This window comes from Trachemys scripta, chromosome 4, assembly GCF_013100865.1.
Source record: "Trachemys scripta elegans isolate TJP31775 chromosome 4, CAS_Tse_1.0, whole genome shotgun sequence".
NCBI classification, from domain to species: Eukaryota; Metazoa; Chordata; order Testudines; family Emydidae; genus Trachemys; species Trachemys scripta.
Window position 1 is genome coordinate 63,239,639 of NC_048301.1, and position 19,713 is coordinate 63,259,351.

The 19,713-nt window shown below is 41.0% G+C and overlaps 1 protein-coding gene across 4 annotated transcripts in view; it reads right to left on the reverse strand.

Annotated features, from left to right (window-relative positions):
* The window catches only part of TTBK2 (tau tubulin kinase 2), a 219,450-nt gene that overhangs the window by 99,327 nt on the left and 100,410 nt on the right, over positions 1–19,713 (reverse strand). For 3 of the 4 annotated variants that reach the window (XM_034769194.1, XM_034769195.1, XM_034769193.1), the window contains exons 4-5: positions 15,650–15,723; positions 5,735–5,875 (exon numbers count right to left, since the gene is read on the reverse strand). In XM_034769194.1, the coding sequence (XP_034625085.1) occupies positions 5,735–5,875; positions 15,650–15,723 (215 nt within the window). The remainder of the gene's footprint in view (positions 1–5,734; positions 5,876–15,649; positions 15,724–19,713) is intronic. The other variant, XM_034769196.1, reaches the window with a different exon arrangement.

Here is a 19,713-nt window from a genome sequence, read left to right on the forward strand (position 1 = left end):
GCCAATGGGAGCTGCAATCGGCTGAACCCACGGATGCAGCAGGTAAACAAACCGGCCCGGCCCGCCAGGGGCTTTCCCTGAACAAGTGGCGGACCCGCTTTGAGAACCACTGAGTTAGAGTTCATTTTCATTTTCTTATTCATCATCTGTCTCCACAGATTCTAATTCTTGGGTTTTGTCTACACAGCCTTTTTTCCTAAAATTTCTCAACACTGCACTGGTTCAGCTCCTCTGATGTCAGCAACGTCTCTAATATAACAGTCTGCCTATCACTTGTGTTTTAACCATATGACCTAGACTTGTTCAACAAGCCTTAAAAATTATCAATGGAAAAGAATAGGGCTAGCCCAAAGAGTTGAAACAAGAGTCTGTGCACTAAGAAAAAACCCCGTACAAGTGGGAGAACTCACCATATTGGAAATTTGGCACTGATGACTGTGGAAAAGCTACTGTTGATTTCGGATTCTCTACTGCCTGGTACTTCATGTACCTAGTTTGAATGAAACCAATGAATCCAGTAGTAGCCCTGGTCTTTATAACTTTGGCCAGGATATCCATCTTGGAGCAAAGCAGATGAAGTTCTACAAGAAAGAGACTGAACTCCTGTATCTCTGGAAAGAGACACAAGCCACAACGAATAATGCCAGAGGCAGAGCACAAGCTTATAGTTGGATCAGAGAAAGTTAGTATAAAAGAGTCAGACAATTCTGACTCTTATAAGTTAGCTGCTTAAGTTGTCATAATTCACTGGTAAATGTTCTAGTGGCATAACTAATTACTAGAACCTAGTAATTTGCCACTCTTGTGAAAAGAGCCAAAGGAAAAAAGTGTCCATTTAGCTATTAAGCAGCCTAATATTCTATATTGTTTATTAGGCGCAGTGAGGTGGAAAATCCTTGGAATTCCAAATCTATCATTTCCTGGTCTCACTCCCAAAGAATTTAGAAGAGTCTATAAAAAAAACATTAAAAACCTGCACAGGGAAGCATTTTAACCATAGACTGGACTGTTGCCAAGTGCCTCTGTAACATATTGGCAGTTTAAAATGATAGGAGGACCTACCTTCTAGTCTATGTCAGATTTAAGCTTGTTAACTGGTTGCAAGTCTTCTTCTGAATGAAGAAAGAGGATCATTTAAAGCATCTGAGAGCTGGCAAATTGTCACTTGTAAGATTTTACATCATCCATCAGAGATGAACAGATGAAACAAAAATTTGCTCTTCAGGAATGGCAGGACCTGTCAAGTTCACATTCCCACTCAAATCTAGACAGAGAATCTGAGATACTCTCACTCTGGAAATGAACAAAAGCTTGACATTAATTTAGAAGGATTCATAAAAGGCTCTTTAATGTGAATTAACTTAAGTGGTTCTGTAAACAGAAGGAACCACGGTTCACAGATGTTATAATGAAGATCCACATGGGCCATGGCCAACTTAGAAAGGCTGGGGTATGCTTACTACCTGTCTCCCTCCTTGCAGAACGGATACAAGCAGGGACAATTGGGGACATATACATTTCCTGATGATGAATTGAGACTGTTGACAAATGGATTTTTTTTTTTGTACACCAAAAGATTGCACTGAGAAAGGCTTGCCTTTGAGATCAGAGGAAAAAAATTGATAAGGAATACTACATCAAAGAAGATTACTTGGATAGTCTTGATAAATCAGACGTGGATGCTAGCAGAAATTCCACAGTAGAATTTGGCTTTGAGATATGTCAAAGATAGTACCAAAAACTTGCATTGTAAGAGCTGTACAGAGAGGGCATGGACACTTCAAATCCATTTGACAAGATAACTAAGATTTCACAACTTTGTTCTTTTCTTTTTCTGTGCTTTGACAGATCACTCATCCACAAGTGCACATATAGATTCCTTGAGTATCTAGGCTTTTGAAGTGAGACTAAGATCGGAAGACTTGGCATCAAGGCACTTACCAGGAACTAGATATTTGTTTCTGGCTTGCCATGAGAAGCAAGCAAAGAATATGGCCCATCACTTTTTACAATGCTTAAAACTTGATTTTTTTTTTTATCATTTCAAAGCCAACCATTTTGAAACAAGCTTTTAGGCCTATAAGTTCTGTGTCAGGAAAAACACAAACACAAAGCCCAAATGACAAATTTAACTATCAGTTTTCTAAAAACTACAAAAAGCATTTCTGCTGAATAAACCTGAAAAAACTAAAAATATTAGAAACATATAGCAGTTTCAGGTCCAATGGGTAGATGAAAAAAATAAAAATAAAAATAAAACAGGAGCAGAAATGTATGTGTTCAGCAGTATTCTCTTTATGCAGAGAGAGTTTAAATGTCCTCTCGTTCATGTCTACAGGCCTGTATCCACCACTGGACTTACTGCTTCTGGAATGCTGAAGGTCTAAGCTCTGGGCATTTTTCTCCAGTAAATAATGTGGACTTTTATCTGTAGGTAAAGAATACTCCAAGTCAAAAGTCCACCTTATCCCTAGAAAGCGATTTAACCCTTTCATCCAGATGTGTTCTGGTGTTATGTAGCACCTCTCTTAGAAGGAAGGAATAGTTCTAATATACTTTGTGGTTCTCCTTGTTGCTCCTGCTCCTGTCCTGGCTCAATATTTAAGTTCCCAATCACTTCCCCCACCAGCAACATCTTTCACCTCCCTGTGGCTTGTACACTTCCTCAACTCCAATGGCTTCATCCAAACTCTTCTCCCTACAACTACGAGGCTGCCTCCATCCATACCTGGCCCTCCCATCACACACATATCACCTTCTGCTTCCAGCCTACCTCACGGTCCCTGCACCTTTCAAGTTTGATGCTCCACCTATCTCCCTCCAATGTATATCTCTCAATCCTACCTGACTCTGGCTCCACTCACCACGCAAATGAAGTCCTGGGTGACATACCATTTTTTAAAAAATGTAATGCAAGAATGAAGGATAAAAATGAAAATTTCTTAATTCAAAAGTGTCTTCAAAGAGGACTTACATCACACCATCCTGTGAACTGGGCATTATAATTAGGGCATGAAATTCAGTGTATACTGTCAGATAACATTAAGTCAGAAGATGAAAATAATGGTGACAAAAAATAGAAGAGCTTTGCATGTATGGAATTCAATTGTACATGTTCACAGTAGAGTCTGATGACATTTTTAATGTACAGCAATATATAGTATGCATGTAGCAAATGCAGTGACAATCTCAGAGGAAACGAGAAAAATCAAATACCAAAAATAAGACCTACTTCACAGTGGAAAAGTATAGTGTGTGATACTAACAAACAGATGAAAGAAAAATAATTCAGGTTCTCACTAAGTGCATGATCAAACAACACATTACAATTTATTGGGCAAGGCAGTAATTCTTATTAGTTATCATGCTATACATTCAAAAGATAGCTCTATTTATTGTTGTTTATTAAGGGCTAACAATGCATTCATTGCTGTACAATGCACAAATGTGAAGAAAATCCCTGCATGAAGGAGCTTACAATTTTTGACATTCATAGAAAAGACAGGCCACAGTGCAATACCAAAAGAAGAGGGGCAGGGGAATTTTTTGTATTTTTTTTTTAAATATATCCCATCTCTTCTTTTCAGTAAAGTAGCAGCGGGAATGGGGCTTATTGTGGCAAAGTGTTCATAGGCTTCATGGAACAAGTGGGTCATTAGGTGGAATGTGAGAGCCTGGTGAAGTCCCATGTTGTCTCTTATGCATAGAAGAACTGCAAACGTGGGAGTGTAAGAAGGGAGTAAAAGAGGGCAGTGGAATTGACATTACTGACAGTTGTGAAAGGGGAGAGGATGGACACAATAAGAAATTAGATTTGATATATAGACTGAATCTTAGCCATGCAGGACTTTGAAAGGAAGGATCAGGTGAGCAAAGGGCAACAAGCCGAAAGTTTCAAATAGAGGAGAGATGTGTTCAGAGCAAAAGGCAAAGAAAAGAACTTGTTACATTTTGACAAAATTAGTCAGTGATGTGGTTATCAGGGACTCCAAAGAGAAGAAGGATGCGTTAATTAAAACAGAAGTGGCCAGGGTATAGACAAGTGTTTTGACTTTCAGACAAGAGAGGAAGAGTTAGATTTTTTGTATGTTGTGAAAGAAGTAGGAACACTATTTAGTGACCCCTTGCATGTGTGGGGAGGAGAAGAAGGAGTTAAAGATAACTTAGGGGTTGTGAATCTGTGTGACAGGGATAACAGTATTTTCTTCAGCAGTATAGAACAGAAGAGACATAGAAGAAACCATAAAGAGCTCATTTCTGGCCACGTTTAGAAAATATATGGAATGCACTAAATAGCAAGGATAATACAGTCCTTTGGAAAGTCAGTGGTTATAATCTTACAAAGGAAAAAGGCATATTTAAAATCGATTATATGCTGAATGCAATACTAAATGCCTGCTATTTAACCTTAATTTAGTTCATTGTTAAAAAAAACCACTTGCTCTTCACCTTAAAACACAGGCAATGTGCCAGCTTTATAGACATCTGTAGTTTTTATACTTCTCTAAAGAAAATATATACTTTGTAATTTAGAGAAATTTAATAACAAACCGTTGGAGTAATAAATGGACAGATGGTCAGAGATAAGCAAGACTAGACAGTTGTCTAAAAAAACTTCACCAAACAATATTCACAATGGCTAATGCAAAATCTACACTTCAATAGAGGTAACTGAGAAAAAAATAAATAAAAACACTATGTAAATTAAAACAACCTATAAGGTATACCCGCACTATACAATAAGTTATTAACTTATTTAAGTAAAGTATAGCTTATTATTCATCACTTTATGTTAGTCAACTGCCAGCTTGCAAGTGGTGTAAGGGCAGTACTGTAGCTATCTTTTTTTGTGGGTGGAACAAAATGGTATTTACATGGTATTTAAAATAATACTTTAAAAAATATAATCAGGCAAATATTTAATTTTAAAGGCACTGAGACCTTCAGGAGTTAGTCTTCCCTGTTAGATCCGACAGGTCTTAAATATCCTGCTTGTTTAATACTGTATCTTTTATTTAAATTTGTTCGTGCTTTTTGAAATTGAAAACTTAGTGTCTTTGTTGGTGAATAAGACTTCCAAACAAAAACAAGCATATTACTACAGAATAATCAATTACCAGAACACCATAATAACTGCTGAGGAATTCCTTCAGAATTATGTACTGTATGTTGCTTTTCCCAAATAAAATTTCTGTACCTACACTTTACTCAAGCAACCAAAAGCTTTCTATTTTTAGTGGGTTTTATCCAAAGCTCAGGCTTTGACAACCTAGCATATCATGCTGCCTCCTGCACATAACAGTTTTCTCCCATATGCAGAGATGGTGTATATCTCTTTGTTATTCATACATTAGATTATTAAAACTCTTACAAATATTTCCTATGGTTAAAGTTCACTCCCTTTGATTTCTTACATTAAGAGTTTGCTTATATAGTCCAAATAATCTCTAATCATATTTTATTCTGTGGTGGGAGTTACTGCTATATAAGGTCTCTAGAGCTGATAGATGAAAATGCTAATTCAACATCACTTGGAGGATGACCGCCATTTATACCAGTTGCAATCTAGCACGAATTAAATAAATTTTGCACTGCCATCTTGGAAGATTCATATCCAATTCTCTGCCCCTTCTAACTTTTGTAAGTTAACATCTAATACCCTGCCCTTTCTTCTTAATGCTGTCAACTGAAGCCCACATATTCATTACTGGTTTTGGCTTAAGAAGGAATTTACTGGTTTAATGTCTCTGTGCAGGAATCCCACAGAGTGAATGCTCTCAATGGACTCAAGAATCTGCTTTCCCAGGCGCAGGGTGGTACTGATGGTGAAGGTCCCTCGAGACTGGCTCCGACGCAGATCTGCCAAATTCCGACCCTAATCAAAACATAAGAACATTTTCGGGAGCAGTCCCAAAAACAGTATTCACAGATAATGTTAATAAATTATTTACTTATCTTATCTTGAACTGAGTCAAGGTGAGTGAGGTAATATCTTATATTAGACCAACTTCTGTTGGTGAGAGAGACAAGGTTTCGAGCTTACATCTTTCACACCAACAGAAATTGGTCCAATAAAAGATACTACCTTACCCACATTGTTTCTCCAATATCCTGGGACCAACACAGCTACAACACTGGATGTTTTTCTTAAACTGTTCACAACGGAAGTCTTAAGAAACGTATCCTAGGACTCGCCCCTCATCCATTGTACTCTTCAGGGACACCACATCTCATAGATGAATAGTTTCCAAGTCCAGAAGGGACCATTATGATCATGTAATTTGAGATCCTGTATAACACATGCCACAGAACTTCCCAAAAATAATTCTAGAGCATATCTTTTAGAAAAGCATCCAATCTTGATTGAAAAATTCAGTGATGGAGAAGGTGTTCTAAATTTATATGAAAAATTCTCCAAATATTTCAGACATTAAATTTAGAAGCTGTTTTTGAAAATGTGACTCACTGTCTCTGATTCCAGATAACCTGAATCACTGAATCTAGCAGAAAAGTGATTTTGGCCTATTTGTTAGTTATGATTAGAGATGGACAACATTTTAGGGGAGAAACTGCAGTTTCGGTCTACCTAAAACTATTCGTAAATTTACATTTGAGTTTGCAGAATAGTTTTGACCAAACCAAAAAAATCAAAATGTTTTGGAAATGTCCAAACAATACATTTCATTTTGACCCAACTCAACATTTCCATTTTAGATTTTGAGCATTTTGACAAAAACAAAGGAGGACTAGATTCAAAAGCGGCTGGAGGTGGAGAATGAGGAGGTGGTCTCCTTATATCTTTCAGCCCAGTGGTTAAGGCACTCACCTGGCATGTGGGAAATGCAAGTTCAGTTCCTCTCTCTTCCTGATGTGAAGTACGGCTTTGAACTTGTCTCTCCCACATTTCAGGGGAGTACCCTATCCACTTAGCTATGTGATGTTCTGGAAAGAATCTATGAATTTGCCACTATGAATTCAAATGGATAGTCTTGAGGCCAGGGAAAGAGGGTGAGAATGACTCTAGTCTGGTAGTTAGAGCACTGACATAGGATATGGGAGACACAAATTCAAGTCTGTGCTCCAATGATTATTTAATTATTTATAAGTTTTGAAACAGCTTCAACAGGAGAGACTGTGAAGGACCCACATTGGAATATTCCATAGCCACATAGCTAAGGTACTCTACTGCACTGTGAGAGACTCAAGTTCAAATCCCTTCTCCATTTCAGAGAGAGGGTGGAATTGAACGTGGCCCTTTCACATCTCAGGTGAGTGCCCTAACCATTGGTGAACAGTCATGAGGAAAGTGGAACCACCTCCTTTCCCTGCCATTTTGTGGAACTAGTTTTCCTTAGCTTTTTCAAATTCACTGAAATAGCAACGATAAAATCAGAGCAGGAACAAAACGCATTTTGTTTCAACTCATCTCAAAGTTTAACTTTTCAATTTGCTAAAAATTTTGAAAAAATTTGTTTTCAATTCAACCTGAAACAAAAAGAGATTTTTTTATTTTTTTGAATTGCCAGCAAAGCAGCTCTAGTTATGATAGAGTCTTTTATCTGTAACCTTCTGAGTGCCTGGCAGCCACAGAGAATAAAAACACAACACAAGTTTTCACAGAAATCTTTACACTCCATTCTTTTTGAATATCCAAGTAGCAGAATGACTAGCAAATGTGTATCAGAACCTACTGCTTTTTCAGATTCTTTTTAATGCCACAACATTTTTCTCTAAAGAAAAGTCACATCATTTTGAGTTTCAGAGTGGTAGCCATGTTAGTCTGTATCAGCAAAAAGAACGAGGAGTCTTGTGGCACCTTAGAGACTAACAAATTTATTTGGGCATAAGCTTTCGTGGGCTAAACCCACTTCATCAGATGCATGCAGTGGAAAATACAGTAGGAAGATATATATATATATATATATATATATATATATATATACACATACACACACACACACAGAGAACATGAAAAAATGGGGGTTGCCATACCAACTATAACGAGACGAATCAATTATCAGAAGGAGAAAAAAAACTTTTGTAGTGATAATCAGGACGGCCCATTTCCAACAGTTGACAAGAAGGTGTGAGTAACAGTAGGGGAAAAATTAGCATGGAGAAATAGTTTTCAGTTTGTGTAATGCCCCATTGTAGAGGTGCAGGACTCACCCCGCAGCGCCTCCCACTGGCACGCCTGGGAATTAGCTCTGTCCTCTGCAGGGCGTCCTCTGCCGGTGGTGTCCCGTCCGTCGTCTGCTCCTATTCTAGTGGCTGCAGCCTCAAAGTCTAGCCCCTTTGTCACAGGAGTCAGCCACAGCCCGTATCAGGCCACGCTCTTCCTCAGCCAGGTATAGTGCAAGGGGGAAGGGGGTGACCCAGGCCCGCCCACTACTCTGGGTCCCAACCCAGGGACCCTCTAGCGGCAGCCTCCCTGCCCTCCTTCTCTCCCCTTATCAGACTTGTCTCTGGGCCACTTCCCCTTTGGCCCTGTGCACTTGCTCAGCCCTTTGTAGCCAGGCCTGCAGCCTGGGGTTTTCCTTGGCTGGAGCTCCCCAGCTCCTTCTGCCCTTCCCCAGCACTGCTCTGTCCAAGGTGCTACCCTTCAGCCCATGAGCCAGTCCTCCTCCCTTGGCAGTCAGCTTTTTTCTCAGGGGCTGGGGCACCGCCCCACCACACCCATCCACTCCCAGTCTTTATTCAAGCCTAATTTAATGGTGTTCAGTTTGCAAATTAATTCCAGTTCTGCAGTTTCTCGTTGGAGTCTGTTTTTGAAGTTTTTTTGTTGAAGAATTGTGACTTTTAGGTCTGTAATTGAGTGTCCAGGGAGGCTGAAGTTTTCTCCGACTGGTTTTTGAATGTTATAATTCTTGACGTCTGATTTGTGTCCATTTATTCTTTTGCGTAGAGACTGTCCTGTTTGGCCAATGTACATGGCAGAGAGGCATTGCTGGCACATGATGGCATATATCACATTGGTAGATGTGCAGGTGAACGAGCCCCTGATGGTTTGGCTGATATGATTAGGTCCTATGATATTGTCCCTTGAATAGATATGTGGACAAAGTTGGCAACAGGCTTTGTTCCACGGATAGGTTCCTGGGTTAGTGTTTTTGTTGTGTGGTTGCTGCTGAGTATTCGCTTTAGGTTGGGGGGCTGTCTGTAAGCGAGGACTGGACTGTCTCTCAAGATCTGTGAGAGTGAGGGATTGTCCTTCAGGATAGGTTGTAGATCCTTGATGATGCGCTGGAGAGGTTTTAGTTGGGGGCTGAAGGTTACGGCTAGTGGCGTTCTGTTACTTTCTTTGTTGGGCCTGTCCTGGAGTAGGTGACTTCTGGGTATTCTTCTGGCTCTGTGAATCTGTTTCTTCACTTCAGCAGGGGGGTATTGTAGTTTTAAGAACGCTTGATAGAGATCTTGTAGGTGTTTGCCTCTGTCTGAGGGATTGGAGCAAATGCAGTTGTATCTTAGAGCTTGGCTGTAGACAATGGATCGTGTGATGTGGTCTGGATGAAAGCTGGAGGCATGTAGGTAAGTATAGTGGTCAGTAGGTTTCCAGTATAGGGTGGCGTTTATGTGATCATCGCTTATTAGCACTGTAGTGTCCAGGAAGTGGATCTCTTGTGTGGACTGGTGCAGGCTAAGGTTGATGGTGGGATGGAAATTGTTGAAATCATGGTGGAATTCCTCAAGGGCTTCTTTTACATGGGTCCAGATGATGAAGATGTCATCAATGTAGCACAAGTAGAGTAGGGGCATTAGGGGACGAGAGCTGAGGAAGCGTTGTTCTAAGTCAGCCATAAAAATGTTGGCATATTGTGGGGCCATGCGGGTACCCATAGCAGTGCCGCTAACTTGAAGATATACATTGTCCCCAAATGTGAAATAGTTGTGGGTGAGGACAAAGTTTAGCCACCAGGTTTGCTGTGACATTATCGGGGATATTATTGTAGTTCATCTTTGTGTGGACTGTTGGAGTAGAGGGCTTCTATATCCATAGTGGCCAGGATGGTGTTTTCTGGAAGATCATCGATGGATTGCAGTTTCCTCAGGAAGTCAGTGGTGTCGCGAAGATAGCTAGCAGTGCTGGTAGCGTAGGGTCTGAGGAGAGAGTCTACATAGCCAGACAATCCTGCTGTTAGGGTGCCAATGCCTGAGATGATGGGGCATCCAGGATTTCCAGGTTTATGGATCTTGGGAAGCAGATAGAATACCCGTGGTTGGGGTTCTAGGTGGGTGTCTGTGCAGATTTGTTCCTGTGCTTTTTCAGGGAGTTTCTTGAGCAGATGGTGTAGTTTCTTTTGGTAACCCTCAGTGGGATCAGAGGGTAATGGCCTGTAGAATGTGGTGTTAGAGAGATGCCTAGCAACCTCTCGTTCATATTCCGACCTATTCATGACGACAGCACCTCCTTTGTCAGCCTTTTTGATTATGATGTCAGAGTTGTTCCTGAGGCTGTGTATGGCATTGTGTTGTGCACGGCTGAGGTAATGGGGCAAGTGATGCTGACTGGGAGTGGATGGGTCATTACACAAACTAAAAACAATTTCCCCATGCTAATTTTTCCCCTAATGTTATTCACACCTTCTTGACAACTGTTGGAAATGGGCCATCCTGATTATCACTACAGAAGTTTTTTTTCTCCTGCTGATAATAGCCCACCTTAATTGATTAGTCTCCTTAGAGTTGGTATGGCAACCCCCATTTTTTCATGTTCTCTGTGTATATATATACTGCACTGTTGCGGGATGACCCCTCATTCATTCTGCAAAGGAGACAAATATAATTGGAAAGAGAACGAAAAGCTTTGTTCTTTCTAAATAAAAAGCCACAAAAGTTTTTTGAACATCCAGCAGGTGGAGCTTTTGTTTGCCCCTATGACTCTGGCATTGGAAAAAAAACTGGTAAATACATATACTGATTGAGATGAAAGTCAAACACTATTTTGGAAATAAACTTGCAACGTGGCCTAAGTTGTACCTCATCCTTGAAAAAAATAGTATATAGAGGATCCATTACTAGGCCATGCAGCTCTCCTACTCTCCTTGGAGACATGATGGCTACTAAAAAGGACACCTTAATTGAAAGATGTCATCATGAGCAAGTGGCTTACAGTTCAAAAGGGGAACCCATGAGGGCAGATAACACTAAGTTCACATCCCACTCTGGGAAAAGGTCCCTAATATGTGAGAACAGTCTATTTAGATCTTTTAAGAACCTAGTAGTCACTGGATTAGAGAAAACAGTGCTCCCCCCCCTCTACTTGAAACACTGATCGTAGAATAGACCTGTTGAGGGACCACTCATGATCCAAGGTGAAGGACCTGCTTAGTTTGTCCACTACATCATTCTGAACCCCCGGCAGGTGTGATGCTACGAATATCAAGCAATTTTGTATACAGAAGTTCCTCAGCCTGACTGCCTCCTGGCACAGGCTGTTTGATCTGGAGGCCTCCTGATTACTGATGTAGAACACCACTGTGGTGTTGTTGGCAGGTGCTTAGACAGTTCTGCCACATATATGTGGTAACAACTGGCAATACACTCTGGAGATTGCCCTTAGCTTGAGAATGTTTATGGGTAGGCTTCATCTTTGGAGTGGACCACAAGCCTTGAACCTACATGGCTCCCAGATGCACTCATCACTCCATGTCTGAAGTGTCCATTACCAGTTATGGAAGAAAGAGGCAGGGACAAAGGAACTCCCCTGCACACCTTGTCTTGGCTCCTCCACCAACCCAAACAGGGTATGATTTTGCCAGGGATTCATATTAGACTGTCCAGGTGATGTATATGAGGGTGGTATACTGACTTAAGTCATGTTTGTAACCCGCTGAAATCCAGCCTGGCATGTGGAGTCACATACGTGCATGCTGCCATATGCCCCAGGAGCCTTACTGATGTATGAAGATGGTTCTTGAGGGATAGGCAGATGTCTCATATGGCTAGACATCTTGAAAGCAGCAGAGAGGTCCTGGCTAGAATTGAATCTAGAACTGCTCTGATGAATTCTATCCTTTGGAGGGGTACTGGAGTCAATTCCTCTATGTTCATTACCTGATGGAATGTTTGATGAATACTTTCCTATACCTGCTGACAGGAACTCCTCACAGCAGTCAGTCGTCCAGGTAAAGATATTCCTGGATGTCCCAGCAGCAGAGCCACCACAGCCATGCACTTACTGAAAACCCTCAGAGCAGATTAAATGCCAAAGGGCAGAACTGTAAATTGAAAGTAGTCCCCTCCTACTACAAACTTTAGACATTTCCTGTGGACATGGTGAATGGTCAGATGGATGTGGGAACATGCATTCTTCAAGTGAAAGGCAGCAGACCAATCTCCCAGATCTAACAAGGAATAATAATTGTGAGGGAGACCATGTGAAATCACAACTTCTTGATGTATCTGTTTAGGTTTTGAAGGTTCAGAATGTGCCTGGGACCTTCTTTTGCTTTGGGTATTGGAAAGTATCGTGAGTAGAATCCTCTTCCCTGATACTGAGAGAGCACTTCTTCTGTGGCTTCCAAAGAACATAGAGTCTGCACCTCTTGTCTCAGAACTGATTTGTTAGATGGTTCCCCAAAAAGGGACAGGGAAGGTAGGTAGGAAAGGAGGGGGAGGACAGGAATTGGAAGGTATATCCCGATTCCATTGTGCTGTAGCACCTACTTCTTGGAGATGATGGATTGCCATGCACTTAAGAAATATGACAACCGACTCCCAAAGGGAGGAAGACAGTCTGCAAGATCTTATATTGTTGGTATGCTGTCCTTGACAGAAGATTTAAATGGGCTGTTTAAAGAGGAGTGGCTGCCCGGATGATGGGGAAGTCTCCTCCTTTCCTGCTTGTATGCCCACTTATACTGATCCAGATGTCTATGCCAACCATACTGCTGACTTGGTGGAAGCTGAGAACAAAACTTCAGTCTTTTGGGGACTGGTGACTACAGACCCAGGGACTTGAACACTGCCCTATAGTTTTTTTGTAAATGTATGCAGTTAATCATCTGTTTTCAAACAAAACAATTCACAGCCCTAAAAGGAGAAGTCTTCGATAGTCTGCTGGACTTCAGTGGGAATCCTGGAGCCAAGCTGCACGGTGCATGGTTACCACCATTGTCATGACTCTGGCAGCTGAATCTTGCTGCATCCAAGGAAGCTTGTACAGCAGACCTTGCAACTGCATAGCCTTCCACTCCACCTCTCTCTCAAAATTTTCTGACAAAGAGATCCAATTTTTGTGTGTCCTTGTCTTTAGGAATCATTTTTGCTCTACCATGGCGGTGCTTTTCATTTACAACTGCCACTGCTAAGGATCCCTATGGAATATGAAAAAACTGCTCAGATCCCTGAGATTCCTGGTATTGGGTTCTGGGTACTTTGCCACTGGCATGAGAGATGATGGAGTTTGCCACAAAGTTTTATTAGGCTGCATAACTTTCTCATTTATAGGGAGAGCAACTTTCCCTGATGTAGCCAGGTGTAAAACATCTATGAGCTTTTGTGGATTTTCTTCCACAAGCTCCATTTGTATCCCCAGGTTATAGCCATCCTTTTCAGGAGCTCTTCATAGGTCTCTAAATCATCTGGTGCTGAGAAAGAGGGTTTCAATACCAGTGCTTCTTCCAGAGAGGAGGTGGAGTATGTATTCAAAGGGGGAAGGCTAGAACCCTCCTGGCGCTGGTCAAGAACTGTAGATGTAGGAGTCCTGGCTAAAGCCAACAACAAGCCATTCTGATCCTCACCTCATCAGTGATGGTCAGAACCAGGATCAAGAGGCCCATTGATACTATGTGGGAAGACTTCATTGCTAAGGGGATATACTTCTGTAATGTAGCAGCTGCTCTGTACTGACTTCCTGCAGTATGAGATTGTACTGACTTCCTGAAGGACAATCATGCCTAAACCAGGCCCTCAAATGCCTTGGTCTGCTCTTGTCAGGACAACTCCTATGAGAGGATAACAATGACTGGAGAACATCCTAGATTCCCTGTTTTGGGAGACGTAGGAGCCCACTTCAGAGTCTGAGGAGGAATATGAGTATTCTGCCGGCCAGGGAGGCGGAGTACCAAACAACATGATCAGAGATCAGGTCCAATATCTTTGACTAGACTGCAGTACCAGTGGCAACCTCAGTGACTTCTTGTCTATCTGTATTATGCACTGAGGCGGTGGTTGCTGATGGTCTCAGAACCAGCTTCACAGTAAAAGGATGTGGTACTGGACAGCAGCATCAGAAGCAACATGTGCACACTGTACGACAGCCCTGACAAGACACTACTGATCTGAATAACTGGAAAGAGCAGTACTGAAAGGCTCAGCCACATAGGCCTCCAGGTCAGTACTGAAATAAGTGTTTGCTCACTGATGATAAACCCTCTTCCTGCACCTGCTCTAAAGAAATACCCAGCCTTTAAGGTCCCAACTGGTGAACTGGAATCAATGGCTCTGCACTGATCGAGCCACCAGAATGAAATACCAAGGGCAGCAAGCTGGAGGATCCACTCTATCTTTGGTACTGGAGTGGGTCACGTCTGCAGTTAAAGAGTCCCGCAGTGAAGACTTTGATACCATAGAAACTGTTCCTTTCTTTGACTTCAGATGCTGAGAGGGCTCTGAACACTTATGCCTCTTCAAGGAGTGTCCTGGTGAAGGAGGTCTCCTCCATTCCATTCCCTGCCTTCCGGTAAAGCAGGGGAGTGCTCCTGGATGGGGAGGTGCTCCCTCTATCTGACCAAGGCAGTACCAATGCCAGCCAAATGGAGGTCTCCATGAGGATATACCTGAGGCATTCTTCTCTTAACTTCTTGATTCTGCTCTTGAAGCCCTGGCAAACTGGACACGTGTCCTTGATGTGACCCTCATCAAAAAAATTGAGGCAGCAAGAGTGAGGGTCGCCGTCAGTTTGTAACACCCTGAACAAAGTTTAAACCCAAGGGACCTAGGCATAGGCTCCCCCGATACTGGGCGGAGCTCTGAGTTGAGAGAGAGAGAAAAGAAAAGGGAAAGAAACCCCAAAATGAGTACCATTCAGAAGCAAAACACTTACAACATGTTCACAAAGGAACAACTGGCAGCACGCTCTGACCACTGATGGTAAGAAGGAAGAGAGAGGAAGATAGGGTGGCTCCACACTCTATACCCTTGGTTTGAAGCACAAGGAGCTCAGGGCACAGGCATGGCCCACCCCTATAGGTACTGCTTGGGAAAATTCACAATCACTCAGAATAGGTCTTCTGATCCTCTGGATTGAGTCTTAACCTACACAGGAAATTTATCAATGTATTTTCATTAGAGAAGTGATCAAAAACTCATATTGAAAAAAATAATCTATTCCAGAAGCAGTTGGGCACATCTTAAGCTATCTTCCAACTTGAAGTAAAGTTTTCAGAGGGATGTAAACTATCTCAGAAAACATCACACCTCTCTCACTAAAATATTCAGTCTGTTCTGAAGATCTGTGAGATTTCTCCTTCTTTCTGGCAGATGACGGTAACAATATGAAATATTCCGTTTACCTTGACTCACTACCCCACTATAACAATGGCCTGTTTTCTACTACCCACCATGCTGTAAAATTTCACTGTTATTTTTTGCTAAATACATGCTTGGGGAAAAAATAAATCCCTAAAATCTATTTAGTTCAACTCACCTGCAGCTGCATGACTACATAGTTAAATCTGTCATTCCTTCCACAGCCAATGAATCTACAGACATGGTCTTTCCCTGAGGGGAAAAAAAGAAACAAGTTAGCCAATAACAACTAATTTCTGTCTTTCTTCATTTACATGTCTAGTAAAATATGAAAAAAATGTGCCTATGTATTACTCTAAGTGCCTTTAACTAACTTTTTAAAAGGCATTCACATTAAAACAGCAGTGAACCCAGTGGCAGTTCTGCCTCCAATGAAACAAAACTCCCTTCTGCCACAAACATCAGCTCCCTTAGTAGTGAGGAATGGTCTAGATATACTTAATCCTGCCTCAGTACAGGGAAAGAACTATATGACCTTTTCCAGACCAACATTTTATGATTATAAGTTCTGCAGTATTTACTGCACTATGCCTACGCTTATTACCAGGACACCCGAGAGTCCACCCTCCACCCCACATGGCTACAGGCTTTGAACAGTGCCCCATATACTCACCTTCCTAAAGCAAGCATCCCTGAAGCAAGTCAGACACAGTTCATAGCTTTTATGAATATCTTTATGGGAACTTTTTAGGGAGTTTCTGACTTATCTTTTTCTATCTAGTAAGCCTTTAAATCTAACAATATCTTTCTCACTTGTTGTTTGTCAGAGGCCTAAGCCAGGGTACCATTGACAGGCACCCCCTCCATCTCTCCTGAAAGACTGACCATAATCAGGAGAAAGAAGAATGGACAAGGGAGACATTTTCAGATCTTCTCAGGAGTTCTGAGGCCAACTCACAAGAGACAATGGACTGGAGGAAATGCATGCTTGAGGAAAGGCCGAAGAAATGAGACATGCATTGAGAAGCACACCAAACATAATGCAGTGCCTCAAACAAACTCAGATACTGAAAATCATTACAAAGTAAAATGCCTGAAGATTGACACCCTAAAGCCATTGCAATGTATGGACAATTCTATGTTCCCTGGCCATGTGCCATAAACACACAACCCAGGCAAGGCACCAGCATAGCCTACGCAGAAACCCTTTCCACTCAACCCCAGCAGAAAACAAGAAAAATTATTTGAGTACACTGACACGTGGTTCATATAGGAGCATTTTCACTGTGCACTTTGTAAATATTTTTAAATACTTCAATTGTTGATTACTGTTCAATAAAGTTGCATTTTGTGAAAATAATATTTATTTACTTTGTCTTACAAAACATCATTTTTGATCCCCAAAAGAAGCATCTCTCCCATCTTGGGTTTTAACAGTACGTGTACAATTCATATAGAAACTAAGGAAAGTTTTTCATAAAAATACACAAAATAGCACACAGCAGCACACTTTCATGCTATGGCACACTATTCAAGGTACACTCTCAAAGCTTCCTCAGCCATACAGCATCTCAAAGTCCTCATGTGACTGCCCATGTGTCTGGCTGTTCAAAGTCAGCAGTCTTTCCACTTACCCCTTCCACCCTACAGGCAACATTTGCTCCTTTGCTTCACAAATATTATGTAAAACAGTCAAATGAAACATGCAGAAATAACAATAAGAATATTTGGCTCAATCAGAGCTAGCCTAGTCACTCAGGACATTTCCAGTATCCTTTCAATTTACCAAATGCACATTCACCAATTATCCTGCACCTGCTTAGGTGGTAGTTACATTTTTCCTTGCTTCTGTCCAATTAGTCTGTGTATGGCTTCATGAGCCAGGGAAGCAAAAAGGTAGGCTGGGTCCCCAAGAATCACTATTAGCATCGTAATCGAACACATATGAATGTGCCAATCTGAGAGAAAAGTTCTTGTTTCCATCCATTCAAAAAGTCTTGTATTCCTAAAGATGCAATCATCATACACCTTCCTGACCAGCCAACATTAATGTCAGTGAAATATCCCCAGTTATTCACCAGCACTTACATAACCATTGAAAAGTACCCCTTTCTGGGGCATAGTTAAACCAGCAAAGCAGATGGTGGTTTAATCCAGCTCTCTGCAATAAAGGGGGAATAAATGAAAGCAATTTAAGAAGATAAAAAGAACCAGACACTCTGAATCCACTGATCTGAGTCATAAATATGAATAACCACCCATGAAGCCAGCTTTGAAAAGAAAAAGAGAAGAATGAAGAGAACTTGCAGATCCCAGTCCCAGAGAGCAGCCTCAGGAGGAGAATATCCAGCAACAGAATCTAGTATCACCAGCCTGCAGAACATATTAAAAATTACTCTGCAAGCTTAGAGATGTTGAACTGGACCCTCATTATCCTGCGAAGAGAGAGTGGGTGAGTGCAATGAAGTTAAAAAAATAATTAAAATTGTACTATTGTGGCTGGGGGAGTAAGTATGGCAGCAGCCATTTGGAAAGGTCAGACAAACAAAGGGGAAGTATGGCAGCAGCCATCCTGAGAGGGACTCAACAAGAAAAAAGGAAAGACAAGAAGATATGGATGTTCGGGAAAGGAAAGAAATCTTCCAATACAAAGATCAATCGTCCCCTGTCCGCCCTCCCCCGCCCCCAAAAAACCCCAAAGACATGGCCATGAAAGAGAGTAACTCCCCCTCCAGCAAACAAACTATGCAAGTGGATGGAGAATCACAAGTCACTAAGACTGACCTGAAAGATCTACTGTTAAAAATCGAAAAGACGAATAAGGAGATGAAGGATGAGTTCCAGGCTTACATTAAAGATAAAAAAATTTAATTAATGAGATTAATGGAAAAATATCAGATGTGGAAACAGGATAAAATGAGCCACCAGACAGCACGATTAATCTAGATCAAAGAATTCAAATAACTGAAAAAAGAGAAAAAGAAATAGAATTACAGCTGGAATACATGGAAAATAGAGAATGCATGACTAACATAAGGATTAACGATATTACAAAGGAAACTGAAGGGAGAACTCTGCTGAATGCATTGGACAATATTGTCCATGAGATATTAAAACTGGGAAATAAAGATTGCATTCATACTGAACAGGCTCACAGATCCCTTTGCCCCAGGGCCTCAGCTGGTTCCTGACCAAGAAGTGTGATCATTTATCTACACTACTATCAAGACAAGGATAAAATACTGAGGGCAATGAAGAGAGAGCTGAACCATTAATGATTCTTAACCACCCCATAAAAATTTTCCCAGATCTGGAAACCTCAACCCTTAAAAAGCAAAGAGACCACCACCACAATTCTTAGAAAGAACAATCTAAGATACAAATAGAAGTTCCCATTTAGACTGTCCTTTCAATGGAAGGAAAGATATATGTCTATCTCAGATCCAAATGAAGGAAATCAGGTACTTCTGGACATGAGAATATGCAAATCAGCTCAAGAACAATCTGATGGGATCAAGGGCATCAGTCCTACAGGTCACCACGACATCACTGGGAAGCAGTGAGATCAAAGAGAGCCAGAACAGCTCAAAAAGATGCATCATTAAGACAACAGGACAATCATGAGAGTAGAAGAAACAATCCTGATCTAAAAGAATAATATTAGTATATGGGCTATGACATTATAATAGATAATGGATATTATATCCATGAGGTTATAATGATAAAAGGGTATTGTTAAATGGGAACTGGGCTGTATAGGTTGGAGGATATTTTACTCTATGTGGATACAGTATACTTAATGGGTAAATATTATAGTTAATTGAATGTTGTGATTTATATTATGAAAAAAGTTAATAACAAAATAGGAGACCCAGATCTCCTCAAGTGAAGCAAGTTTGATTTTAGAGTTGTCACAAACATTCCAAAATTAATATAAACTGGAGAAGGGTCACCTATGGTGGAAAATTTTAAGAATATATGAAATCAGAGATGGTATAATAATCGCATAATGCCCTATGTTATAAATATGTTTAATAAGATTTAGATAAAGATTGGTTCTTACGAATATATAAAAAAAGACACCCTCCACAACACAACAGGGTACTAACATGTCCATGAAGGAAGTAAGGTGAGCTCAGGCTTCCACAGCTAGAGGGGACATAGTTACAATGGAGCAGTGCAAAGGAAGGGAAACAAGAGATCAGAAACAGATGATAAATATTGTTACATGTTTTAATATAA